General features: G+C 49.9%; 1 protein-coding gene across 1 annotated transcript in view; it reads right to left on the bottom strand.

Moving 5' to 3' along the window:
- The window catches only part of STAG2 (STAG2 cohesin complex component), a 283462-nt gene that overhangs the window by 182847 nt on the left and 72674 nt on the right, over positions 1 to 27941 (bottom strand). Inside the window, exons 5-9 of the mRNA XM_075323911.1 lie at positions 23962 to 24108; positions 21567 to 21663; positions 19270 to 19346; positions 4692 to 4896; positions 4453 to 4604 (exon numbers count right to left, since the gene is read on the bottom strand). Coding sequence (XP_075180026.1) covers positions 4453 to 4604; positions 4692 to 4896; positions 19270 to 19346; positions 21567 to 21663; positions 23962 to 24108 — 678 coding nt within the window. The remainder of the gene's footprint in view (positions 1 to 4452; positions 4605 to 4691; positions 4897 to 19269; positions 19347 to 21566; positions 21664 to 23961; positions 24109 to 27941) is intronic.

Genomic DNA, 27941 nt, shown 5'->3' with positions numbered 1-27941 from the left:
CGGCTGCGAATGCTGGGGCAAAAGAAGCTCCGATAGCTTCATAGATGGATTTCAACCAGAGCTCCATCTGCCTGTCAGTGGCATCTTTGAGTGAAGCCCCATCTTCCACTGCAAGTATGGATCTAGCTGCCAGTCTGGAGATTGGAGGATCCACTTTGGGACACTGAGCCCAACTTTTGACCACGTCAGGGGGAAAGGGATAACGTGTATCCTTAAGGCGCTTAGAAAACCGCTTATCTGGACAAGCATGGTGATTCTGGACTGCCTCTCTGAAATCAGAGTGGTCCAGAAACATACTCGATGTACGCTTGGGAAACCTGAAACGGAATTTCTCCTGCTGAGAAGCTGACTCCTCCACCGGAGGAGCTGAGGGAGAAATATCCAACATACGATTGATGGACGCAATAAGGTCATTCACTATGGCGTCCCCGTCCGGAGTATCAAGATTGAGAGCGGCCTCAGGATCAGAATCCTGATCAGCTGTCTCCGCATCATCAACCAGAGATTCCCCCCTCTGAGACCCTGCACAACATGATGATGTTGAGGGAAAATCTAAGCGAGCTCGCTTAGTCGGTCTGGGGCTGGGGTCTGTGTCAGAACCCTCAGCCTGGGATCCATGAGATACCCCGGGAGGACATTGTTGGTCCAGCTGAGGTGGGCCAGGGAACAAAGATTCAACAGAGTCCCTGTGCTGAGATACCGGCCTGGACTGCAAGGCTTCTAGTATCTTAGCCATAGTCTCAGAGAGTTTTGCAAACTCCGTCCCCGTCACCTGAAAAGTGTTAGCAGGTGGCTCCCCCTGGGCCCCCCCTAGCAGAGGCTCTGGCTGAGTAAGTGCCACAGGGGCCGAACAGTGCACACAATGAGGGTCAGTGGAACCTGCCGGTAGCGGGGTCGTACATGCGGCGCAGGCAACATAATAAGCCTGTGTTTTGGCACCCCTGCCTTTCGTGGGCGCCATGCTATTATCTTCCCTGAGTAACACAATAGGGTATATAGCCAGAAATCAACTGTGCACCATACAGTGTAAAATATGTATACCATAAACATATAATGTTACACTACTGCACAATGGGGCTAGCACCACAGGTGCTGCTTACCACCCGCTTAAAGCGGTTGTGAGGCCACCAGAGTCCCTGCCTGGGTCTCCCAGACTTTGTCCCCCTCTGCAGCGTCCGAGGAGCTGACAGGAATGGCTGCCGGCATCCTGAGGAGAGGAGGGAGCCGTGGGCGTGACCCAGAAAGTGCGGGAACTGGTGCCCACACTGTGCACAGTAAGGGGGGTGGAGTATGCAAAGCATGCTCCAGCCCTCAGTGCTGCTCGTTCTGTGCAGCGTCCCGCCCTTCCCCTGCCTGTCAGGGCTGGGGGTGGGAGGAAAGGAAACTAGGCCGCAACAAGCCGGGGACTCTAGTAATAAACGCGGCCGCCGTAAAAGCGCGGCCGGCGTGGAAGTCCCCGGCGCACTACAAGTCCCAGCCGCGCCGCAGTGTTTCCATGGCAGCGGCGGTCAGTGCGGCAGTCCCTATACATAAACACACTCAGCAACGCTGAGTGTGTAATGGCACATATTAACCCGGTCAGCGCCGCGGTCCCCGGTGCACTAGCACACCCAGCAAAGCTGGAGTGTTGCTGTGCGCGGTCCCCACCGGGATACAGAGTACCTCCAAGTAGCAGGGCCATGTCCCTGAACGATACCCGGCTCCTATCCAGCAGGCTCCACAGGAGTTGTGGATGAAGCACGGTCTCAGTGCCTGGAGACCGATAGGATCCCACTTCCACCAGAGCCCTGAGGGGGATGGGGAAGGAAAACAGCATGTGGGCTCCAGCCTCCGTACCCGCAATGGATACCTCAACCTTACAACACCGCCGACAAGAGTGGGGTGAGAAGGGAGCATGCTGGGGGCTCTATATGGGCCCACTTTTCTTCCATCCGACATGGTCAGCAGCTGCTGCTGACCACTCTCTGGAGCTGTGCGTGCATGTCTGACCTCCTTCGCACAAAGCAAAAAACTGAGGAGCCCGTGGGAGCACGGGGGGTGTATAGGCAGAAGGGGAGGGGCTTTACACTTTTAGTGTAATACTTTGTGCGGCCTCCGGAGGCATAGCCTATACACCCAATTGTCTGGGTCTCCCAATGGAGCGACAAAGAAACAGCAAAAACAAAGCCAATAACACGTCTGATACAAGGCCTGTGAGCCAAATTGTATTTAATTGAATGTCAGCAGGTTTTTGCTACATGAGCTGAATCCAGCATGCTGCAAGGGTTAACACAAAGTTCAGAGATGCCCGTCTTTTCACAGTCCGATCTTTTATTTGCCATGTTTAAACTGCAGGACAATTATCATTACAGACTACAAACTCACATGCATGGCAATCCAACATGCCCAATCCTGTTATCAACTCCTCACTGTCACTGTACAAATCTCTATTAAGAGCCTGTTGTGGTCTGGGGACAGCTCCCTGAGCTCAGCTATATGACTAAAGCTAAAAAGATTGTGTCAGAACAGCTGCACTCAGTAATCTAAGTGATACACCATTGGATTCAGTCTTTTTGCCTACATCATGCTGCTCTCAGATGAGGAAGCAAAAACCTGGTGACAGATTCCCTTAAATATTTAAATACAAGCAGAAATATAGTGCGCTCCTGGCCACATTCACTATGCCACTTGTAAGGCCTCTTTCACACGTATTTTTGATCAGTATTTGCATGCCAAACCAGGAGAATCTCCAAAACACAGAACAGGTGTCAGTCTTCAATTATAGTTTTTCTCTATAAGTTCAACAGCTGGTTTTGGTATCCAAATACTAATGAAACACGGACGCAAAAATACCGACATGTGAAAGTGGTTTAAAAAAGTTTTTCTACCACATTTCAATGCAACGGCCAAAACAGAAATAAAGGAGTCGTCAGGCGTCTAATACAAATGGTCATCAACACAAGAGGGTGGGTGTCTGCACCGAGAACCTTCACCTATTACTTGTCATCAGCACAAGCAGAGGCCAGATACAAACTCTGAAGGAAACAGAGCCATGCAGTATACATCTATCCATGGGTGGGGGTCCTGGTGTCAGTGTGGCGCCCCTGAGGCTTCCGTCGCCACAGAGATATTGCACCTCAGCCAGAGGTGTGATGTCCCATCATGGGTAAGAATAAGGTCATATACCGGTCCACAGACTAAACTTGCACACACCAATTGTTAGGCATACACTGGGTCAGTGATAGTGGCAGCAACCCCTATAGATGTATTCATGGGGCCACAAGTCCCATTTCTGGTCCCAATAGTGTGGGTGGGGCCTAGTCAGTGGGTGTGTGGGAGGAGTCTAGAATGTGAGAGGGAGGTAGTTACCTCAGGAGAGTGAAGGAGTAATGTCGGAGGAGAAAGTGACAGAAGGAAGTTCCTGGTGGAGATCCTGGGGTCTAGTTAGGCCCAGGTGACACCGAGAGTAAAGAAAGGATTCCAGGGTCACGGAAGCGCATATTGGCTCGTGGCCTGTTCCACTGAAAGATCGGGTGGAGGAATCTGGCTGCATTCAGGGACGGTCCCTAGACTGAGGGAAGAAAGACAATTCCTCATAAGTAACACCGAAAGGCCTGGGGTGGTTGCAAGCGCCCAGGGCCACAACCTGCCACAGATCCCCCTGTGAAGGGGGCAAGATACAACTGCGGTTAGCCCCCTTTGTTCAGGCCCTGTGGTGGAGGCCAAGACCAGCACAGCTACAACGGTCAAGGCTAGGAAGTCCGTGAGGAAAGAGACACAGGAGGGGTGCACCGGTATTGACCTCTGAACTACCCGGGATCGGCAGAGGCACCTGACAGTGGATCCCAGCATACTGTGGGCAACACCAAGACCAAAACAGTGAGTAAAGATCTTAACAGCAAGACCTGTGTCGTCTACTTTATCCTGCACTGCATCTACAACACCATAGAACCTACAAAGCACTAAAGGTTGCCCCGGGGTACCCGCTCTACCTGTGGAGAGCAAGCAACATCTCAGCTGCTATAACATCAGCCCCGGAGGTCCCTTCCAGCAGCTGCGGCCCTAAAGAGCTGCAATTTACCACAGGTGGCGTCACGAATCTTTCATAAACTTTATTATAATCATTACCCCCACAGCCGCCACATTAATTGACTCCACCAGGGTCACGGAATCGGGCCCCACCACTGCTGACTACCCCGGCCCGACACCGGGTCACCTAAGGCCCTGGAGTGGGCGAGTCATCAGACCACCACTCGCCTGATATTGATGACCCATCTTGGAATTTCATCCTAGTAGAGAACAGCATGATGTATTCTTATAGGAGAGCTCATGACTGATCCCTACTGTGTCAGTATGTGTTACCTGGCCAGTGCGGCTTATCTCTCTGGAGCGTGTGTAAAATGCTAACAGGCAGCATTGTACTGGCTCCATTTACTTCACATATAGATTATACTTTACGATACAAAGACTAACCTCTTTTCGCTTCTGTAGTAAAAGTTCCAGCCTGTCATTTGCTCGTTTTCCAATCATCTTATTCCTTTCTGCTTCATACTGCCGCTGTGTATTGTCCATGTTAATGCTCAAATTAAGAGCTACATTAACCAAAGCGGTCATCAATTTCATAGCTGGAACAAGAAAAACCAAAGTAAAGTCAAAAAAGAAGAAAAATATATACTTATTTCCATCTATTCCTCTAAATATTGTACACTAACCTGCCAATGTGCTTGTATGTCGAAATGCTCGAACTTGTGAATCAGAAAGGCCGGTAAGAAGAGAAATGACTGTGTCCATCATGTACTCATCATAAATGATGCTGTATTGGCACTGGCGGACTAAAACACCAATGAACTCACAAAAGCTGAACTTAAATTTCTTCCATTGTGGACCAGCCATGGTTAATGGGTAATCGCCACTGTCCTGCAAAACAATGGATTTACAGTCAGAAGGGTAAACGTCAAGTGAGACACTAGAAGCTAAACAATTGTGTATTATCTGATGCATGAGCAAAGAAGGGAATTTTGTTACTTACCGTAAATTCCTTTTCTTCTAGCTCCTATTGGGAGACCCAGACGATTGGGTGTATAGCACTGCCTCCGGAGGCCACACAAAGCATTACACTAAAAAGTGTAAGGCCCCTCCCCTTCTGGCTATACACCCCCCGTGGGAACACGGGCTGCTCAGTTTTAGTGCTAAAGCAAGAAGGAGGAAAGCCAATAACTGGTTTAAACAAATTCACTCCGAAGTAACATCGGAGAACTGAAAACCGTTCAACATGAACAACATGTGTACCCGAAAAAAACCAACAATCCCGAAGGACAACAGGGCGGGTGCTGGGTCTCCCAATAGGAGCTAGAAGAAAAGGAATTTACGGTAAGTAACAAAATTCCCTTCTTCTTCGGCGCTCCATTGGGAGACCCAGACGATTGGGACGTCCAAAAGCAGTCCCTGGGTGGGTAAAGAAATACCTCATGTTAGAGCTGCAAGACAGCCTTCCCCTACGGGGAGGTAACTGCCGCCTGCAGGACTCTTCTACCTAGGCTGGCGTCCGCCGAAGCATAGGTATGCACCTGATAATGTTTGGTGAAAGTGTGCAGACTCGACCAGGTAGCTGCCTGGCACACCTGTTGAGCCGTAGCCTGGTGTCGTAATGCCCAGGACGCACCCACGGCTCTGGTAGAGTGGGCCTTCAGCCCTGATGGAACCGGAAGCCCAGCAGAACGGTAGGCTTCAAGAATTGGTTCTTTGATCCATCGAGCCAGGGTGGCTTTTGAAGCCTGCGACCCTTTGCGCTTACCAGCGACAAGGACAAAGAGTGCATCCGAGCGGCGCAGGGGCGCCGTGCGGGAAATGTAGATTCTGAGTGCTCTCACCAGATCTAACAAATGTAAATCCTTTTCATACCGAAGAACTGGATGAGGACAAAAGGAAGGCAAGGAGATATCCTGATTAAGATGAAAAGAGGATACCACCTTAGGGAGAAACTCCTGGATGGGGCGCAGCACTACCTTGTCCTGATGGAACACCAGGAAGGGAGCCTTGGATGAGAGCGCTGCTAGCTCAGACACTCTCCGAAGAGACGTGACCGCCACTAGAAAGACCACTTTCTGTGAGAGACGAGAAAGTGAAACATCCCTCAGAGGCTCGAAGGGCGGCTTCTGGAGAGCAACTAGTACCCTGTTTAGATCCCATGGATCTAACGGCCGCCTGTACGGAGGGACGATATGACAAACCCCCTGCAGGAACGTGCGCACCTGAGAAAGTCGTGCTAGACGCTTCTGAAAAAACACGGATAGCGCCGAGACTTGCCCTTTAAGGGAGCCGAGCGACAAGCCCTTTTCCAACCCAGATTGCAGGAAGGAAAGAAAAGTAGGTAACGCGAATGGCCAGGGGGATACTCCTTGTGCAGAGCACAAGGATAAGAAAATTCTCCACGTTCTGTGGTAGATCTTAGCAGAAGTGGACTTCCTAGCCTGTCTCATGGTGGCAACGACTCCTTGGGATAATCCTGAAGACGCTAGGATCCAGGACTCAATGGCCACACAGTCAGGTTCAGGGCCGCAGAATTCCGATGGAAAAACGGCCCTTGGGACAGTAAGTCTGGTCGGTCTGGTAGTGCCCACGGTTGGCCGACCGTGAGATGCCACAGATCCGGGTACCACGACCTCCTCGGCCAGTCTGGGGCGACGAGTATGACGCGGCTGCAATCGGATCTGATCTTGCGTAGCACTCTGTCTATTGATGCAAGGAAATCTCCTTGAGACATTGAGGCAATGACGGAGCGGAGGGATTCCATCCGGAACCGCCTGGCGTTCACATGCTTGTTGAGCAGCTTTAGGTCCAGAACAGGACGGAACGAGCCGTCCTTTTTTGGAACCACGAAGAGATTGGAGTAAAAACCTTGCCCTTGTTCCTGAAGAGGAACAGGGATCACCACTCCTTCTGCTCTTAGTGAGCCCACCGCCTGCAGAAGAGCATCTGCTCGGTCGGGATGTGGGGAAGTTCTGAAGAACCGAGGCAGAGGACGAGAACTGAACTCTATCCTGTACCCGTGAGACAAAATGTCTGTTACCCACCGGTCCTTGACCTGTGGCAGCCAAATGTCGCAAAAGCGGGAGAGCCTGCCACCGACCGAGGATGCGGAGGGAGGAGGCCGAAAGTCATGAGGCAGCCGCCTTGGAAGCGGTTCCTCCGGTTGCTTTCTTGGGGCGTGAGTGAGCCCGCCAGGAATCTGAGCCCTTTTGCTCTTTCTGAGTCCCTTTGGACGAGGAGAATTGGGCCTTGCCGGAGCCTCGAAAGGACCGAAACCTCGACTGCCACCTCCTTTGTTGAGGTTTGCTTGATCTGGGCTGGGGTAAGGAGGAGTCTTTACCCTTGGACTGTTTAATGATTTCAGCCAATTGCTCACCAAACAGTCTGTCTACAGATAGTGGCAAGCTGGTTAAACATTTTTTGGAAGCAGAATCCGCTTTCCATTCTTTTAACCACAAGGCTCTGCGCAAAACCACCGAGTTGGCAGACGCCATTGAGGTACGGCTCGTAGAGTCCAGGACAGCGTTGATAGCATAGGTCGCAAACGCAGACATTTGCGAAGTTAAGGACTTCACTTGCGGCACTGCTGGACGTATGATAGAGTCCACCTGTGCCAGACCAGCTGAAATAGCCTGGAGTGCCCACACGGCCGCGAATGCTGGAGCAAACGACGCGCCGATAGCTTCATAGACAGATTTCAACCATAGGTCCATCTGTCTGTCATTGGCATCTTTAAGTGAAGCCCCATCCTCCACTGCAACTATGGATCTAGCCGCAAGCCTGGAGATTGGGGGATCCACCTTTGGACACTGGGTCCAGCGTTTGACCACGTCAGGGGGAAAGGGATAACGTGTATCCTTAAGACGTTTGGAGAAACGCTTGTCTGGATAAGCATGGTGTTTCTGGACTGATTCTCTGAAGTCAGCGTGGTCCAGAAAAGTACTCAGTTGACGCTTGGGATACCTGAAATGGAACTTCTCCTGCTGTGCAGCTGCCTCTTCTGCTGAAGGGGCTGGGGGAGAAATATCCAACAGTCCATTGATGGCCGCTATAAGGTCATTTACCATGGCGTCACCATCAGGAGTATCCAGATTGAGAGCGGACTCAGGATTAGACTCCTGATCACCCTCCTCTGTCTCATCACGCAGAGACTCTTCTCGCTGAGACCCTGATCCGCGAGATGACGTGGAGGGTCTCTCCCAGCGAGCTCGCTTAGGCTGCCTGGGACTGTCATCTGAGTCAGAGCCTTCAGCCTGAGATGCCTGGGACCCCCTTGAAGCACGGATTAACTCCAACTGAGGGGGACCGGGGAACATTGACGCAGCAGTGTCCATGGTCTGAGTGACCGGCCTGGCCTGCAGGGTCTCTAGGATTTTTGTCATAGTGACAGACATCTTGTCAGCAAAAACTGCAAACTCTGTCCCCGTCACCGGGACAGGGTGCACCGGTGACTCTGCCTGGGCCACTACCACCATAGACTCCGGCTGACGAAGTGGCACAGGGACCGAACATTGCACACAATGGGGGTCTTTGGAACCTGCCGGTAGATCAGCCCCACAAGCGGCACAAGCAGCGTATACAGCCTGTGTCTTGGCACCCTTGCGTTTTGCGGATGACATGTTGTCGTCTCCTCAGAGCAATATAGGGTATACAGCCAAGAAGCGACCTTACAGTGCAATATATAAATATATATGGTATAGAGAAAAAGATAGACCAATATAACACTGTGGCACTAGTGGGGCCAGCACTAATGTGCTGCTTACCGCCCGCTTAACGCGGGTGTGTGGTCGCCAGAAATCCCTTGTCTGGGTCTCCCAGAGCCTGTGTCCGTTCTCCAGCCAGACTGCATGTAGGAATGGCTGCCGGCGTCCTGTGGAGAGGGGCGGGCCCTGGGCGTGCTGCAGACAAAGAGCGGGAACTGGCGTCCCACTGTGCACAGTGAGAGGGCTGGAGTATGTAAATAAGACTCCAGCCCTCTGCGCTGACTATCGTACAGCGTCTCTCCCTTGCCCTGATTGACAGGGTGGGGGCGGGAACGAAGCGGAGCTAGGCCGCAAAAGCCGGGGACTAGATTTATAAGCGCCGCCGTCGTAAAAGCACGGTCGGCGCTAAGTCCCCGGCGCACCACAAGTCTCAGCCGCGCCGCCGCTCCAGGGGCGGCCGGCGCGGCAGTCCCCAATACATAAAGTCCCTCAGAGAACTGCAGTGACTGTAACCCCAGCGCGCAGCGCTACTGTCCCCGGCGCACTAGCACACCCAGCAAGTCTGGAGTGTGCGCGGCCTGTCCATACGGGGACACAGAGTACCTGAATGTTGCAGGGCCTTGTCCCTGAACGGTACCCAGCTCCGTATCCAGCAGGTTCAACGGGTCTGTGGATGGAGCCCGGCCTCAGGGCTTGGGGGCCGGTAAGATCCCACTTCCTCAGAGCCCTCAGGGGGATGGGGAAGGAAAGCAGCATGTGGGCTCCAGCCTCCGTACCCACAATGGGTACCTCAACCTTAACAAACACCGCCAATAGGAATGGGGTGAGAAGGGAGCATGCTGGGGGCCCTAGTATGGGCCCTCTTTTCTTCCATCCGATATAGTCAGCAGCTACTGCTGACTAAACAGTGGAGCTATGCGTGGATGTCTGACCTCCTTCGCACAAAGCTTGAAAACTTTGAGCAGCCCGTGTTCCCACGGAGGGTGTATAGCCAGAAGGGGAGGGGCCTTACACTTTTTAGTGTAATGCTTTGTGTGGCCTCCGGAGGCAGTGCTATACACCCAATCGTCTGGGTCTCCCAATGGAGCGCCGAAGAAATAGCATTGCATTTAAAGATGGCTTCATATATTTATATATATATATATATATATATATATATATATATATATATATATATATATATATATATATATATATATATATATATATATATATATATATATATATATATATATATATATATATATATATGTTTTATTCACTTGGTTGAAGATGTTTTTCCTACAGAGGAAGAGCGGGGGCCACAGCATGAAAACAACTTTAAGATCCCTTTAGTCTCAGGATCAAGGACTCACTGAAAATTAACAGTCAGGACTATGGCAGAAAAGCATCTTCATTGAATAACACTAATGCATTAGAAAAAAGAAAAAAAAAAATATAGCGATTCCTCCGCTAATCTCATTCTCTTTTTTATTATGATGTCTGAAATTGAAACAAAAAATACAAAAATGGCTTGTTCCTCATAAAAGGCCCCTGTAGATGTGGGGTAAATTATTATGCTGGCTTAAGCCCTTCCCACCATAGGAAGTTCCCGTAAGTAAGTACGTCCTAGTGATCATGGGGTGGGGACAGGTGGAATAACCTCAGAAGTGCAACCTAACTGATAGGCGAGCTCCTGCTGCACCAGCCAGATTGCCAACAGCGAAAGAAGGGAATTTTGTTACTTACCGTAAATTCCTTTTCTTCTAGCTCCTATTGGGAGACCCAGACGATTGGGTGTATAGCACTGCCTCCGGAGGCCACACAAAGCATTACACTAAAAAGTGTAAGGCCCCTCCCCTTCTGGCTATACACCCCCAGTGGGATCACTGGCTCACCAGTTTTAGTGCAAAAGCAAGAAGGAGGAAAGCCAATAACTGGTTTAAACAAATTCACTCCGAAGTAACGTCGGAGAACTGAAAACCGTTCAACATGAACAACATGTGTACCCGAAAAACAACCAAAAATCCCGAAGGACAACAGGGCGGGTGCTGGGTCTCCCAATAGGAGCTAGAAGAAAAGGAATTTACGGTAAGTAACAAAATTCCCTTCTTCTTCGGCGCTCCATTGGGAGACCCAGACGATTGGGACGTCCAAAAGCTGTCCCTGGGTGGGTAAAGAAATACCTCATGTTAGAGCTGCACAGACAGCCCTCCCCTACGGGGAGGCAACTGCCGCCTGCAGGACTCTTCTACCTAGGCTGGCGTCCGCCGAAGCATAGGTATGCACCTGATAATGTTTGGTGAAAGTGTGCAGACTCGACCAGGTAGCTGCCTGGCACACCTGTTGAGCCGTAGCCTGGTGTCGTAATGCCCAGGACGCACCCACGGCTCTGGTAGAATGGGCCTTCAACCCTGATGGAACCGGAAGCCCAGCAGAACGGTAGGCTTCAAGAATTGGTTCTTTGATCCATCGAGCCAGGGTGGCCTTAGAAGCCTGCGACCCTTTGCGCTTACCAGCGACAAGGACAAAGAGTGCATCCGAGCGGCGCAGGGGCGCCGTGCGGGAAATGTAGATTCTGAGTGCTCTCACCAGATCCAACAAATGTAGATCCTTTTCATACCGATGAACTGCATGCGGATAAAAGGAAGGCAATGAGATATCCTGATTAAGGTGAAAAGAGGATACCACCTTAGGGAGAAACTCCTGAATGGGGCGCAGCACTACCTTGTCCTGGTAGAACACCAGGAAAGGAGCTTTGCATGACAGCGCTGCTAGTTCAGACACTCTCCGAAGAGACGTGACCGCTACCAGAAATGCCACTTTCTGTGAGAGTCGAGAAAGTGACACATCCCTCAGGGGCTCGAAAGGCGGCTTCTGGAGAGCAACAAGGACCTTGTTTAGATCCCACGGATCTAACGGCCGCCTGTACGGAGGTACGATATGACACACCCCCTGCAGGAACGTGCGCACCTTAGAAAGTCGCGCTAGACGCTTCTGAAAAAACACGGATAGTGCCGAGACTTGCCCTTTAAGGGAGCCGAGCGACAAGCCCTTTTCCAACCCAGATTGCAGGAAGGAAAGAAAGACAGGTAACGCAAATGGTCAGGGGGATACTCCTTGTGCAGAGCACCAGGATAAGAAAATCTTCCACGTTCTGTGGTAGATCTTAGCAGAAGTGGACTTCCTAGCCTGTCTCATGGTGGCCACGACCCCTTGGGGTAAGCCTGAAGATGCTAGGATCCAGGACTCAATGGCCACACAGTCAGGTTCAGGGCCGCAGAATTCCGATGGAAAAACGGCCCTTGGGACAGTAAGTCTGGTCGGTCTGGTAGTGCCCACGGTTGGCCGACCGTGAGATGCCACAGATCCGGGTACCACGACCTCCTCGGCCAGTCTGGGGCGACGAGTATGACGCGGCCGCAATCGGATCTGATCTTGCGTAACACTCTGGGCAGGAGTGCCAGAGGTGGAAACACATAAGGGAGCCGGAACTGCGACCAATCTTGCACTAAGGCGTCTGCCGCTAGAGCTCTTTGATCGCGAGACCGCGCTATGAAGGTCGGGACCTTGTTGTTGTGCCGAGACGCCATTAGGTCGACGTCCGGCACCCCCCAGCGGCGGCAGATTTCCTGAAACACGTCCGGGTGAAGGGACCATTCCCCTGCGTCCATGCCCTGGCGACTGAGGAAGTCTGCTTCCCAGTTTTCTACGCCCGGGATGTGAACTGCTGATATGGTGGATGCTCTTTCCTCCACCCACATCAGAATCCGCCTGACTTCCTGGAAGGCTTGCGGACTGCGTGTCCCTCCTTGGTGGTTGATGTAAACCACCGCTGTGGAGTTGTCCGACTGAACTCGGATCTGCTTTCCTTCCAGCCACTGCTGGAAGGCTAATAGGGCAAGATACACTGCCCTGATTTCCAGAACATTGATCTGAAGTGTGGACTCCTGAGTCCACGTCCCTTGAGCCCTGTGGTGGAGAAAAACTGCTCCCCACCCTGACAGACTCGCGTCTGTCGTGATCACTGCCCAGGATGGGGGCAGGAATGATCTTCCCTGTGATAATGAGGTGGGAAGAAGCCACCATTGCAGAGAGTCCTTGGCCGTCTGAGAAAGGGAGACTTTCCTGTCTAGGGAAGTTGTCTTCCCGTCCCATTGGCGGAGAATGTCCCATTGAAGTGGTCGCAGATGAAACTGCGCGAACGGGACTGCCTCCATTGCTGCCACCATCTTCCCAAGGAAGTGCATGAGGCGCCTTAAGGGGTACGACTGACCCTGAAGGAGAGACTGCACCCCTGTCTGTAGTGACCGCTGCTTGTCCAGCGGAAGCTTCACTATCGCTGAGAGAGTATGAAACTCCATGCCAAGATACGTTAGTGATTGAGTCGGTATGAGGTTGGACTTTGAAAAGTTGATGATCCACCCGAAAGTCTGGAGAGTCTCCAGCGCAACATTCAGGCTGTGTTGGCATGCCTCTTGAGAGGGTGCTTTGACAAGTAGATCGTCTAAGTAAGGGATCACCGAATGTCCCTGAGAATGCAAGACTGCTACCACTGCCGCCATGACCTTGGTGAAAACCCGTGGGGCTGTCGCCAGACCGAATGGCAGAGCTACGAACTGGAGATGGTCGTCTCCTATCATGAAACGTAGAAAACGTTGGTGCTCTGTAGCAATCGGCACGTGGAGATAAGCATCCTTGATGTCTATTGATGCAAGAAAATCTCCTTGAGACATTGAGGCAATGACGGAGCGGAGGGATTCCATCCGGAACCGCCTGGCGTTCACATGTTTGTTGAGCAGCTTTAGGTCCAGAACAGGACGAAACGAGCCGTCCTTTTTTGGAACCACAAAGAGATTGGAGTAAAAACCTTGCCCTTGTTCCTGCAGAGGAACAGGGATCACCACTCCTTCTGCTCTTAGTGAGCACACCGCTTGCAGAAGGGCATCTGCTCGGTCGGGATGTGGGGAGGTTCTGAAGAACCGAGGCGGAGGACGAGAACTGAATTCTATCCTGTACCCGTGAGACAAAATGTCTGTTACCCACCGGTCTTTGACCTGTGGCAGCCAAATGTCGCAAAAGCGGGAGAGCCTGCCACCGACCGAGGATGCGGAGGGATGAGGCCGAAAGTCATGAGGCAGCCGCCTTGGAAGCGGTTCCTCCGGTTGCTTTCTTGGGGCGTGAATGAGCCCGCCAGGAATCTGAGCTCCTTTGCTCCTTCTGAGTCCCTTTGGACGAGGAGAATTGGGTCTTGCTGGAGCCTCGAAAGGACCGAAACCTCGACTGCCACTTCCTCTGTTGAGGTTTGCTTGATCTGGGCTGGGGTAAGGAGGAGTCCTTACCCTTGGATTGCTTAATGATTTCAGCCAATTGTTCACCAAACAGTCTATCTACAGATAGTGGCAAGCTGGTTAAACATTTTTTGGAAGCAGAATCCGCTTTCCATTCCTTTAACCACAAGGCTCTGCGCAAGACAACAGAGTTGGCAGACGCAATTGAGGTACGGCTTGTAGAGTCCAGGACAGCGTTGATAGCATAAGTCGCAAACGCAGACATTTGCGAGGTTAGGGACGCTACTCGCGGCACTGCTGGACATATGATAGAGTCCACCTGTGCCAGGCCAGCTGAAATAGCTTGGAGTGCCCACACGGCCGCGAATGCTGGAGCAAACGACGCGCCGATAGCTTCATAGACAGACTTTAACCAAAGGTCCATCTGTCTGTCATTGGCATCTTTAAGTGAAGCCCCATCTTCCACTGCAACTATGGATCTAGCTGCAAGCCTGGAGATTGGGGGGTCCACCTTTGGACACTGGGTCCAGCGTTTGACCACGTCAGGGGGAAAGGGATAACGTGTATCCTTAAGACGTTTGGAGAAACGCTTATCTGGGTAGGCATGGTGTTTCTGGACTGATTCTCTGAAGTCAGCGTGGTCCAGAAAAGTACTCAGTTTAGGCTTGGGATACCTGAAATGGAACTTCTCCTGCTGTGCCGCTGCCTCCTCTGCAGAAGGGGCAGGGGGAGAAATTTCCAATAGACTATTGATGGCCGCTATAAGGTCATTTACCATGGCGTCACCATCAGGAGTATCCAGATTGAGAGCGGTTTCAGGATTAGACTCCTGATCCCCCTCCTCTGTCTCATCATGTAGAGACTCGTCTCGCTGAGACCCTGATCCGCGTGATGACGTGGAGGGTCTCTCCCAGTGAGCACGCTTAGGCTGCCTGGGACTGTCATCTGAATCAGAGCCATCAGGCTGAGATGCCTGGGACCCCCTTGAAGCACGGATTAACTCCAACTGAGGGGGACCGGGGAACATTGCCGCAGCAGTGTCCATGGACTGAGTAACTGTCCTGGCCTGCAAGGTCTCTAGGATTTTTGTCATAGTGACAGACATCCTGTCAGCAAAAACTGCAAACTCTGTCCCCGTCACCGGGACAGGGTTCACCGGCGACTCTGCCTGGGCCACTACCACCATAGACTCCGGCTGACGAAGTGGCACAGGGACCGAACATTGCACACAATGGGGGTCATTGTAACCTGCCGGTAGATCAGCCCCACAAGCGGCACAAGCAGCGCTCACAGCCTGTGTCTTGGCACCCTTGCGTTTTGCAGATGACATGTTGTCGTCTCCTCAGAGCCAATGGGGTATACAGCCAAGAAGCGACCTTACAGTGCAAAATATATATATATATATATATATATATATATATATATATATATATATGGTACAGAGAAAAAAGTACACAAATATAACACTGTGGCACTAGTGGGGCCAGCACTAATGTGCTGCTTACCGCCCGCTTAACGCGGGTGTGTGGTCGCCAGAAATCCCTTGTCTGGGTCTCCCAGAGCCTGTGTCCGTTCTCCAGCCAGACTGCATGTAGGAATGGCTGCCGGCGTCCTGTGGAGAGGGGCGGGCCCTGGGCGTGTGCAGACAAAAGAGCGGGAACTGGCGTCCCACTGTGCTCAGTGAGAGGGCTGGAGCATGTAAATAAGGCTCCAGCCCTCAGCGCTGATGATCGTACAGCGTCTCTCCCTCGCCCTGATTGACAGGGTGGGGGCGGGAACGAAGCGGAGCTAGGCCGCAGAAGCCGGGGACTAAATTTATAAGCGACGCCGTCGTAAAAGCACGGTCGTCGCTAAGTCCCCGGCGCACTACAAGTCGCAGCCGCGCCGCCGCTCTAGGGGCGGCCGGCGCGGCAGTCCCCAACACATAAAGTCACTCAGAAAACACTGCAGGGACTGTAACCCCAGCGCTCAGCGCTACTGTCCCCGGCGCACTAGCACACCCAGCAAGCCTGGAGTGTGCACGGCCTGTACATACGGGGACACAGAGTACCTTAATGTCGCAGGGCCTTGTCCCTGAACGGTACCCAGCTCCGTATCCAGCAGGTTCCATGGGTCTGTGGATGGAGCCCGGCCTCAGGGCTTGGGGGCCGGTAAGATCCCACTTCCTCAGAGCCCCTCAGGGGGATGGAGAAGGAAAGCAGCATGTGGGCTCCAGCCTCCGTACCCGCAATGGGTACCTCAACCTTAAACACCGCCGACATAAAGTGGGGTGAGAAGGGAGCATGCTGGGGGCCCTAGTATGGGCCCTCTTTTCTTCCATCCGACATAGTCAGCAGCTGCTGCTGACTAAACAGTGGAGCTATGCGTGGATGTCTGACCTCCTTCGCACAAAGCAGAAAACTGGTGAGCCAGTGATCCCACTGGGGGTGTATAGCCAGAAGGGGAGGGGCCTTACACTTTTTAGTGTAATGCTTTGTGTGGCCTCCGGAGGCAGTGCTATACACCCAATCGTCTGGGTCTCCCAATGGAGCGCCGAAGAAATGGATGTTTAACCCTTTAAATGGCATCATCAATAGTGCTTGTGGCGGTTAGAAGGTAGTGGGAGGGAAGGGGCTCCCTCTCTCCCCATCTGCTGTTTTGGCCCCTCAGGGGCTCTGCTTACATAATATGGCACCTCTGTAAACTACTCCAGCAAAATGCGCACTTCATTATGGTGCTCCTTCCCCGCCGCTAAACTTTGCTCTCTGCCTGATCAGCCGTATCTCAGTCACAAAGGTACTCCGGAGAAATCGTGTAAGAAATTAGGAGTCCTTTTTCTCTAATTAGACCTTTTAGAAAATGAAAAATTTGGGGCTAAAGCAACATTTTAATGGGAAAATAAAAATGTAATTTTTCAATTTCCTAGCCCAATGTTACACAGTTCAATGAAGGGGACCACAGGGAAGACTATTCTCCTTGCGGAGACCTGACAAACCAGTCTGGCTGTCAGTGAGGGGACTTATAGCTGCAATGCCCCTCTTGGAAATATTCAAATTGCCCCTATATGTGGCGCTAGAGTTTGTCTCCTTCCTCCCTGAAGAGACAATTTGAATATTTCCCAGAGTCCCCTCACTGACAGCCAGACTGGTTTGTCAGGTCTCCGCAAGGAGAATAGTGTTCTCTGTGGTCCCCATTATAGCTTCTCATAAGCCAGATCAGATACCCACACTTTGCACTGACGAGGGGCAATCACCCCGAAACACTGTCTGCAAATTGGAGTTCTGATCTGGCATAAATCCTACGTCTTATGAAAAGGGTTGTTAAAAAGCCACTTTTGACTTTTAGGATTGCTACTTCCAATAGGTGGTGCTAGAGCTTGTCTCCTTCCTTCCTGGAGAGACAATTTGAACAATTCCATGAAGAAACAGTGGGTTAAAATTGCTCCCTAAACCCCTGGGTGAATTCTTCAACGGGTTTAGTTTCTAGAATGGAGTAACTTATGGGTTTTTGCTGTTTTGGGATCTCAGACATGAATCAGGAGCATCTGACAAATGTTGTGGGTCTTTGAGATACAAGGAGGCCACAAAATAACCTAAGGTGTTTGGAGCAGTGTGCAGACTGACCCAGTGGACACAACTGGCTGAAAATTGGTATGAATGCTATTCAAGCAATGGGGAATGTAAATTATTCAAGGCATGGGGAAACTAAAGGCAGCTATAAAAAAAATGTATACCAAAACTGCCCACCAGGTGAAAAAGTAGAGCTGTACAGTGATTGAGCGGCCCAAAAACATGTGCCGATAATTGGAGATGTCACAATTGTTCCCCAGACTAGAATAGTGTTTAATATGGCTGCCATCATGCATGGTGATCATGTTCATCCTGTGCAGAACATGTTTGACGCTTGCGTGTAACACGTCTGGTGTGATACTGCACACTCCCAAAATGATGGGGTCTTGGAGGTCAGCCATAGTTTTGACATTTCCCTGATAAACTCGCTCTTTCAAGTGTACCCACAACTAGAAATCACAAGGATTGAGATTAGGCGAACGCAGTGGCCATGCGTTAGGGAAGGAGCGGCTCAAAATCCTGGCATTGGGAAACTCTGCACACAGAACGTTCTTCACGTGATTTGCGATGTGAGGAGGTGCTCCATCATGCAAGAAGGTGGTCAACTAAAGACATCACCGCCGTTGAAGTTGCAGAACGACCGCTGTTTCCAGCATTGTCTGGTATCTCGCTGCTGTCACAGAACAGGTAGCAACCCCAGTTGGCTTCATTTCTTCACAAAAGAATGGTCAGAGGATGAATGAGGAGATGAAGCCACACCAAATGGTTACGTTTTACGAATGCAGCGATACCCCCTTGACCGCATGTGGATTTTCAGTAGCCACATGCAACAGTTTTGTGTGTTCACCGTTCCATTCAGGTAAAAATGCGCTTTGCCGCACCACAGAATATTCCATGGCCAATTGCCATCCACTTCCACTGTTGCCAGAAACATGAATGCAAATGTCACGCAGGTATCATTGTCACGAGGAAGACGTTTTTAAAGCAATAAATGTCAGAATTCTGAATCTATACATATAAAAGGTGCTTTAGAGCCATAACTGCAGCAAATCGGTAATAGAGCAAGTGCGGTGTTTTCTGTAAGATTCCTAGCACTTTTACATTCCATTTTCCATGAGGAATACAATATTCCCCTGTACTTGTATGTGGCGGATAGACCAGGCAAGCTACATTCATGCAATCACACACTATAATGAAGCAGAAGATACATCTATAAAATAAGTTATTTGCAAACTTTCTGGATTATACTTTGGGAATCTACTTAGATGGCACAATAACACTTGTTAGTCCAGGGTTATTAAAGCATATATATGTTCGCCATGTGGTGGAGCCATCACGCCAAACTGGTGACAAAGCTCACAGAGAACATAGCAGTGGCATGTGTCCAGGCCCAGGAAGCCCCCTAAGCAGTTATAACATTTTCAGTTTTTGGTATCTGTTTTGTTATATGGATATAATGTGCCCAATACGTCTAATTTGACAAAACTAGCTTATGAAAAAAAACAATTAAAGGGGGGTGGGATGACAGGGGAGGGTTTAGGAAAGATAATAAAATAAAAATAAATACCCCCTTTTATCAGAAAAAATTGTGGTGCAAAAAGGTAAAATGACTGCTCCAAACACGACTTTGCACTATTCATTAGTCTTCCTCCTGGTCTTTCAGTCATGGCGTATCACAGGGATATTAACAATGAATTACTAATAAAATGCAAACACTGAGCTGATGAAATAAATCTATACCTCATCAAACTCTTCTGTCATTCTCCTTATTATTTCAGAGTTCTGCATGTGACGAAACATTTCTCCAGAGACGACACCTATTAATATAAAAAGGGATCAATATATTAAACAGAGCGTGGTAATATTTCCCTCCCTCAGAATACATGCATCTGTCATTTCTATACGTGTACTTCTTATGAATAAGCATAAAGCATCGCTTCACATAGAGGATGTGCTGCTTTGAGGCGCCTGTGAATGAGCAGGCACCGGGGCAATACCCATTGTCATAGACGGGTGCTGTCAGCACAGAGCAGGCATCGGCATATACAGGAGCACTACCCCTGCTAACTCACAGTTATCTATCTAGGACACTATTTCTAGTAAAATCAGGAGGACCAAAAGCAGAATCTTAGGAAAGTCTGCTCCCGAGCGGTTACACTTTGAGGGATACAAGAATTAATTAAAACAGACATATCAGGAGCCGTGACGGGTCCCATGGGGGCGACATCCTAAACTCAAGGGTATGTCACTTTGCAGTCACAAAAATACACACAAAAAAAAAAAAAAAAAAAAAACAAAAAAAAAACAACAACAGTTGTGGACAGAGTGCAAGTGGTGATAAAAAGGGGAAGGATATGTCAATTAGATCAGTGTGCTGTAAACCTCGAGCATGAGAACAGACTTAAAGGGGAATCTCAAGTTTGAAAGTTCTCCCCAATCCGGTCACGGGGGGGTCTGATCCCTTAGGAACGCTGAAGAGCCCACGTATTTGGAGCGGAGGTTGATCATGAGCACTGCCGTTCCATTTATTCTTCATGTGACCGGCAGAGATTGCAGAGCGCAGCGCTCGGCTAGACTTCAGTGGTTCCTTTAGAATGAACAGAGTGTCAAGTGATCGACCTCCGCTCCACTCACACGGGGCTCTTCAGAGCTCTTGTACTAAAGATTGGTGAAGGCTCATGGAGACAAACCCCCCAAGTGATCGGATAGGGAATAACTTTCAACCTAGAGAATACCAGTTAAAAGGAGGGGGTGCAAGGTCTACTAGTGCTTGGAATGCTGGGCTCTGTATAACCCCGCCCACACCACTGATTGGTAGCTGTCTGCCTATGCACAATCAGTGGTGTCGGTGGGGTGATACAGAGCTCATGAGTATGGAAGACTACAAGGCAGCAGGTTTACTAGTCCTCAACATTGTTTTTCTACTTTTTACTTCCTGCAATGGTCTAATCACTTGTTCAATATGCAGCAGTGCATCAGCATTGCTGTGTATAGTAGAAATCACAGTATCCTATGAATGTCATCCACGGGCAGGTACTGTAATGAGACACCGGGATCATCAGCTGACCCCTTGTTGTCATGACAACCCCTCGTTGTCTCGTGATCGTGTTGCGGGAGCGTGGATGAGGGGTCAGAACAGCCTGTACAGGAGTCATTGACAGCTTACCTGGCTATTTTTTTTTTTTTTTTTTAATGCCAAAAAGTCTCCTGAGTAATAAGCATGAGACTTCCCTAAAGTTGTACATAGGTAGCTAGCAGCTCCAGTTCCTGAGTGTCAGGTAGATGTCCGGTGTGGCAGTGTGGCGCTGCTCCTCTGACTCATATAGGGCGTCCTCAGGGACTCTGCTGCTTTCAGTACTAGAGCTTATGTGAAGTCAGATGAGGAGCGCTGCACACCAGACCGAACGTCTCTGCTGGGCAGTCAAGAACTTCGGCACTACCAATTGTTAAGCCTATGGAGGCTGTAGCCTATGGAGGCTGTATGGCAGCTTGCAGAGAGAAGGGGCTCTAAGGTGACACCATACACTGCGAGGCTGGGATGTTGCTCGGAGCTCAATGATTTGATAATGAGCCAAGCTGCAGTATAAGTTACAAGTGTTAGTTTGTGGTCTGTAAAAGGATCAGGAATCCTGGCTGTGGTGGCTGGGCATGGGACGGGCTTGGCGTGTGCCATCATCTTGGTAGTAACTTAAATTTTCTTGATTGACATCTTAGCCATTGGTTAAGATGCTCTTTTCCCAAAGGCGACGGTATGATTGATTTAGAAGCACTTCAATGCTGTATTTATGCATAGATGCAATGTTAGAGGGCATAGTAATGTTTCTCAGCATAGAGAGTGCATAACATTAGGCATGTCAATATACAAATGCCTAAAATACTCAAAGAAAAAAAAAAAAAGGTATTCTTACCCTGCTTTTATATATTTCAACCTGTATTATAGGGCCACTTGGCACTGAAACATTGGTATACAATGATCTAAGCAAGAGAACTGCTGATAAAGAAGAGAAAGTAATCGGAGCACCGGAGTAATACATTACCTTTACATCCTGAACACTGAATAAAAAAGTTTATGAGATCAAGAAGTGCTACATCTTTGTTGTGTTTATAGGCTTCAATCCAGTCATCTACAACAGACTAAAAACAAAGGACAAAGGCAACAATTAAAAACATGAAAGCAAAATTTCTCATTTCTGTATTTTACGTATTAAAGAGACTAAACTTAATTTAAACCCTTTTGCCATGATCCTTAATAGTGTGTGTTTACTTGTGCTATTAAAAAACTTATCCAAGACATTTTTATTTGCTTATTTACTTAGTATAAGCCTAAAAACTAACAGGCAGGTAGTATCTAACCACCTGCCTGTTTTACCCGATGATGGCTCAGAGCAGACAGTGCCCCTGCTGGCGATTCAGCTGCTCCACATGAACAGAGTAGCCGTTTCTCTTCCAGCGCTGTTCAGCCGGAGCCCCACAATTAGGCAGCAGGGAGCTGGCTGTAAATCAGCATGATGTCGGCAGTCACGCCCAGTCAGCAGAGCACAGAGGAGAAGCCGCGGCACTGCTGACATAACGTCAGCGGAAGACGAGGAATCGTTGGCACAAGTGGTTACAAACCCTCTGTGCTGCCAGAGATCGGAAACGGGCAGGTAGTAATTATCTATCTTATATTTCTTAGGCCAATAGTAAAAAATAAAATAAATAAAAAAAAATAAAATAAATAAAAAATTAGTCTGGGATAACCCTTTTAAAGGGAATCTGTCAGGTGCAATATGCAGCCAGAACCACGAGCAGTTCTGGGTGTATATTAGCGATTCCTGCCTAGCAGTCCATGAATACACTACCATAGATTAGAAATACTTTTTGTAAAGATTTGTTTAAGATCGTATATTATATGCTAATGAGCACAGGCACTAGTCCCAAAGGCGTTTGTTCCCATAGTTACTCGACACACATAGCATGGCAGCACGCCCCTGTGGGTGTACTAACATGCTAATGAATGCACAGCGACGTGCACATACCTCACTCTTCATGGCGGCCGGCAGAGGATGGATGCGCTCTGCATATGATCCAGAGTACTTGGGACTTCTGATCATGCGCACTGAACTGATACCAGGTGTAAGCTTCCCGGCTCCAGTGAGGTACAAGGCGTATAACCGGAAGTGCTGAGGACTCTGGAACATGTGCAGAGCACATCTATCCTCTGCCGGCCGCCATGAAGAGTGAGGTATGTGCACGTCGCTGCGCATTAACATGTTAGTATGCCCACAGGGGCGTGCTACCATGCTATGTGGGCCGACTAGCCAAGGGAACAAATGCCCTCGGGACTAGTCCCTGCGCTCATTAGCATATAATAACCAATCTTTAGAAATACTTTTTCTAAAAATGTATTTATGCTAGTGTATACAGGGTTGGTTAGGCAGGAATCACTAATATGCACCCAGAACTGCTCGTGGCTCTGGCTGCATATTGCACCTGACAGCTTCCCTTTAAGTAACAATGACAGCATGGGTCCATCTCTTGTCACATTAGCACATCTGGAGGTCAGCTGTATAATTAAAGGACATTCATATTCACAATTTAACATATTAAAGGAGTTTTCTATTACTCAGACAATCACTTCTCAAATGCTGTATTTTTCTGTTTAAGGTATTAAAAAAGAAAAAAAAAAAAACACACAAACACTCACCTCCTGCACATGTCAACAGACCATGTGTGACACAGTTATGCCATGTGAGCCCTGTAGCCAATCAGTGGCCGCTAATGGGCTCAAGTGCTCACACTTCACTAGGGTGAAACTCTGGACCTCTTGGAAAGATGTGAGCCCTGTAGCCCATTAGTGGCCGCTGGCCATTACTCCACATGAACGCTGCAGACAATCTTACACAAACACTAGAACGGCACCATTGAAGAGGGGAATTTTTTTTTTTTTTCTCTTCATTTTAAACGGGAGATTACAGCATTTAAGAAGTGTTGTCAAGTATTGGACAACTCCTATAAAATGCAGCAGTGACACCTATGGGGGGGGGGGGATTAAAAGAAAAAATACAAAATCGTTTACAACATATTGTAATGACAACATGATCCAACAAGCAGCTCTGCATTACTGCGAATCAGCACAGTGGAGGCAGACTCAAAGCTGTCAATCTTCAATCCCATTTATGACAGAAAAAAAGGTGAAGACCAGTGATGATACCATTTTACTACAGTAAACTTGTTTATCCTAATTACTGGCCACTTATGAAGGAGTTGTGGGGAAATAGAGGAATGGGATCCGAGGCTTACAGACGCCACAGCCCTGCTGCAAATTACTACCGGTAGATCCTCTGGATTACCCTACAGCATAACTGGTGAAGCAGAATGTTTTTTCTAGCCTTGCACACCATGAAGCATCACGAGTATTACTTTGTGAGATGCAACAAATAGACAAATCACCTGCATTGCACTTTTTCCCATTTTAACTACTTCAAAAAGCATCATGTTTTCCACTCCATTCTGCTGATGGTGTCCATTCATCCAACTGAGACCACCGCCTCTCAAGGGAGGACCTTTGTTTCTTTCTGCAGCAGGTTTCTTTCCTTTCTGTAATGATAAAATTGAATTTTCGTTATTTACCACACTGTTATTATTCAGACATCAGATAAATCTGATTAAAGAAGTCCTCCCAAAAATCTATATATTTTTCATTAAGTGTGTGTATATGTGCAGGAAGTATTGTATGATTGTATGAATGTAATAACTCACCGCTGCTTTCTCCAGGATCCAGCCCAGTTCTGCTCCTCTTCTGAGTGACGTCACCGCATTGAGGGCAAGCTGTCTATGCGTTAACCGGAAATTTCTTTTAGAATGTAAGTCTACGGGGTCTCGTTCTGACACTCCATAGACTTAAACTGTAACTATCTCTTCTGGATCACGCAGAGCCAGGTGTGACCTAAAGAGTCTACAGTGGTGACAAGACTCAGAAGGAGCAGAACTGTGCTGGAGAACAGGCGAGTATATTAATATACACACTACACACCCTGCACAGATACACACATTTAATGAGGAAAAATAAATCGTCATGGGAGAGATTCCTTAAAGTCATCCTTAAGGAACTGACCCTATCACATACTGTACATTATAATAGTTTGTAACAGAGAACCCAAAAAGAGCATTTTGTTTACTTACCGTAAATTCTTTTTCTTATAGTTCCGACATGGGAGACCCAAACCATGGGTGTATAGCTTCTGCCTCCGGAGGACACACAAAGTACTACAGTCAAACGTGTAGCTCCTCCCTCCGGGCTATATACACCCCCTGGATGACAATCTACCCAGTTCAGTGCAAAACCTGAAGGAGGACATCCACCCATAAGTAGAGATAGAGTAAAACTCGGAATAACCGTAACTCTGACTACTAACAACAGCCGGTGAAACACACGGAACAAAAAAACTGCCAACAGGCAACAGGGAGGGTGCTGGATCTCCCATGTCGGAACTATAAGAAAAAGAATTTACGGTAAGTAAACAAAATTCTCTTTTTCTTCATCGTTCCTTATGGGAGACCCAAACCATGGGACGTTCCAAAGCAGTCCATGGGTGGGAATAAACCAAACTGAGAAGTAGGCAAAACCTAACTTCACAAATGGGCGACAGCCGCCTGAAGTATGCGTCTGCCCAAGCTCGCATCTGCCGAAGCATGAGCATGCACTTGTAGTGCTTCGAAAAAGTGTGCAGACTGGACCACGTGGCAGCCTGACAAACCTGCTGAGCCGTAGCCTGGTGCCTGAAAGCCCAGGAGGCACCGACAGCTCTGGTCGAGTGCGCCTTAATCCCTGGCGGGGGAGGCACCTGAGAGCACTGGTAGGCATCGGCGATAGCCGACCTAACCCAGCGAGCCAGGGTCGGTTTAGAAGCAGCGAGACCTTTGCGCTGACCAGTGGTTAGCACAAAAAGGGAGGTGCACCGCCTAAAAACGGCGGTGCGCGACACATAGATTCGGAGCGCCCGCACCAAATCCAAGGTATGCAACGCCTTTTCAAAGCGATGCACAGGGGCCGGACAAAGAGAAGGCAATGAAATGTCCTGGTTAAGGTGGAAAGGAGACACCACCTTAGGGAGAAAATCCGGAGACGGACGAAGAACCACCTTGTCTTGGTGAAACACCAAAAAGGGGGATTCCGAAGAGAGCGCAGCCAAATCAGAAACTCTCCTGAGAGAAGTTATGGCTACTAGAAAAACAACTTTCTGTGAAAGTCGAAACAAGGGAACCTCCCTGAGAGGCTCAAAGGGGGGGTTCTGTAAGGCCGTGAGGACCAGATTAAAGGTCCCAGGGATCCAAGGGCCGCCGGTAAGGAGGAATGATGTGAGATGCGCCCTGCATGAAGGTGCGCACCTGAGCCAGTCGGGCGATACGCCGCTGGAACAATACCGACAGAGCCGACACCTGTCCCTTGAGGGAATTGAGGGACAGTCCTAGCTGTAGACCGGACTGTAGAAAAGACAGGACGGTCGGCAAGGAGAACGGCCAAGGAGCATGGTCGGAAGAGCGACACCAGGACAGGAAAATCCTCCAAGTCCTGTGGTAAATCTTGGCCGAGGAAGACTTCCGAGCCTGAGTCATGGTGGAGATGACCTCAGAGGGAATGCCTGAAGCCGTCAGGATCCAGGACTCAAGAGCCACGCCGTCAATCTGAGAGCCGCAGAATTCTGGCGGAAGAACGGACCTTGAGAGAGAAGGTCTGGGCGGTCCGGGAGATGCCACGGCACCTCTACGGACAGACGGAGCAGGTCTGGGTACCAAGCTCGCCTGGGCCAGTCCGGAGCAATGAGTATGACTCGACGGCCCTCCATTCTGATCTTGCGCAGAACCCTGGGCAAGAGCGCTAGAGGGGGAAACACATAGGCCAGACGGAACTGAGACCAATCTTGAACCAGTGCGTCTGCTGCGAAGGCTTGAGGATCGTGGGAGCGAGCCACGTAAACCGGAACCTTGTTGTTGTGCCGGGATGCCATTAGGTCCACTTCCGGAGTGCCCCACTTGCGGCAGATTGATCTGAACACTGACGGATGCAGGGCCCACTCGCCGCTGTCCACGGTTTGACGGCTGAGGTAATCGGCCTCCCAGTTTTCCACGCCTGGGATGTGGACTGCAGATATGGTGGACTTGAAGTCCTCCGTCCACTGGAGGATTCGTTGAACCTCCAACATCGCCAGACGGCTGTGAGTCCCGCCCTGGTGATTAATGTAGGCAACCGCTGTCGCGTTGTCCGACTGAACTCGAATGTGCTTGCCCGCCAACAGGTGGTGAAAGGCTAGGAGAGCTAGAAACACAGCTCTGATCTCCAGCACATTGATCGAGAGGGCTGATTCGGACGGAGTCCAAGTGCCCTGTGCTCGGTGATGGAGAAATACTGCTCCCCAACCGGAGAGGCTGGCATCCGTGGTGAAGATCACCCAGGACGGAGTCAGGAAGGAGCGTCCCTGTGACAGGGAGAGGGGCCGAAGCCACCACTGAAGGGAGCTCCTGGTCTGTGACGACAGAGCCACCTGCCTGTGCAAGGAAGAGATCCGCTTGTCCCAACAGCGGAGAATGTCCAGCTGTAGGGGACGCAGATGGAACTGAGCAAAGGGAACCGCTTCCATGGACGCCACCATCTGACCCAGCACCTGCATGAGGTGTCTGATGGAATGACGGCGGTGCCTCAGCAGAGAGCGCACCGCCAGACGAAGGGACTGCTGTTTGACTAAGGGCAACTTGACAAGTGCCGGCAGAGTCTCGAATTGCATCCCTAGGTACAAAAGCACCTGGGTCGGGATCAGAGTGGACTTGGGCAGATTGACAAGCCACCCGAACTGAACTAGCGTGGCGAGAGTGAGAGAGACACTCCGCAGGCAGTCTGCACTGGATGAGGCCTTGACTAGAAGGTCGTCCAGGTAAGGAATCACTGCCAACCCCTGGAGGTGCAGGACCGCAACCACTGCTGCCATGACCTTGGTGAATACGCGAGGGGCCGTGGCTAAGCCGAAGGGGAGAGCCACGAATTGAAAATGTTCCTCTCCGATCGCAAAGCGTAGCCAACGCTGGTGTGAGACCGCAATAGGCACATGCAGATAGGCATCTCTGATGTCGATGGATGCCAGAAAATCTCCTTGGGTCATTGAGGCAATGACCGATCTCAGTGATTCCATGCGAAAGTGCCGCACCTGAACATGCTTGTTGAGAAGCTTGAGATCCAGGATGGGTCGGAAGGAACCGTCCTTTTTGGGGACTAGAAAGAGGTTTGAGTAGAAACCGCTGAACCGTTCCCGGGCGGGAACCGGAACAATTACACCGTTGGCCTGCAGGGATGCCACGGCCTGAGAGAAGGCGGCGGCTTTGGAGCAGGGGGGGGGGTGGACAGAAAAAATCTGTTTGGCGGGCTGGAAGAAAATTCT

The sequence above is a fragment of the Anomaloglossus baeobatrachus genome, chromosome 9 (assembly GCF_048569485.1).
Source record: "Anomaloglossus baeobatrachus isolate aAnoBae1 chromosome 9, aAnoBae1.hap1, whole genome shotgun sequence".
Taxonomy (NCBI): domain Eukaryota; kingdom Metazoa; phylum Chordata; class Amphibia; order Anura; family Aromobatidae; genus Anomaloglossus; species Anomaloglossus baeobatrachus.
Note: the sequence above shows the minus strand (reverse complement) of the source record. Positions and strands in the feature narration are given on the sequence as shown.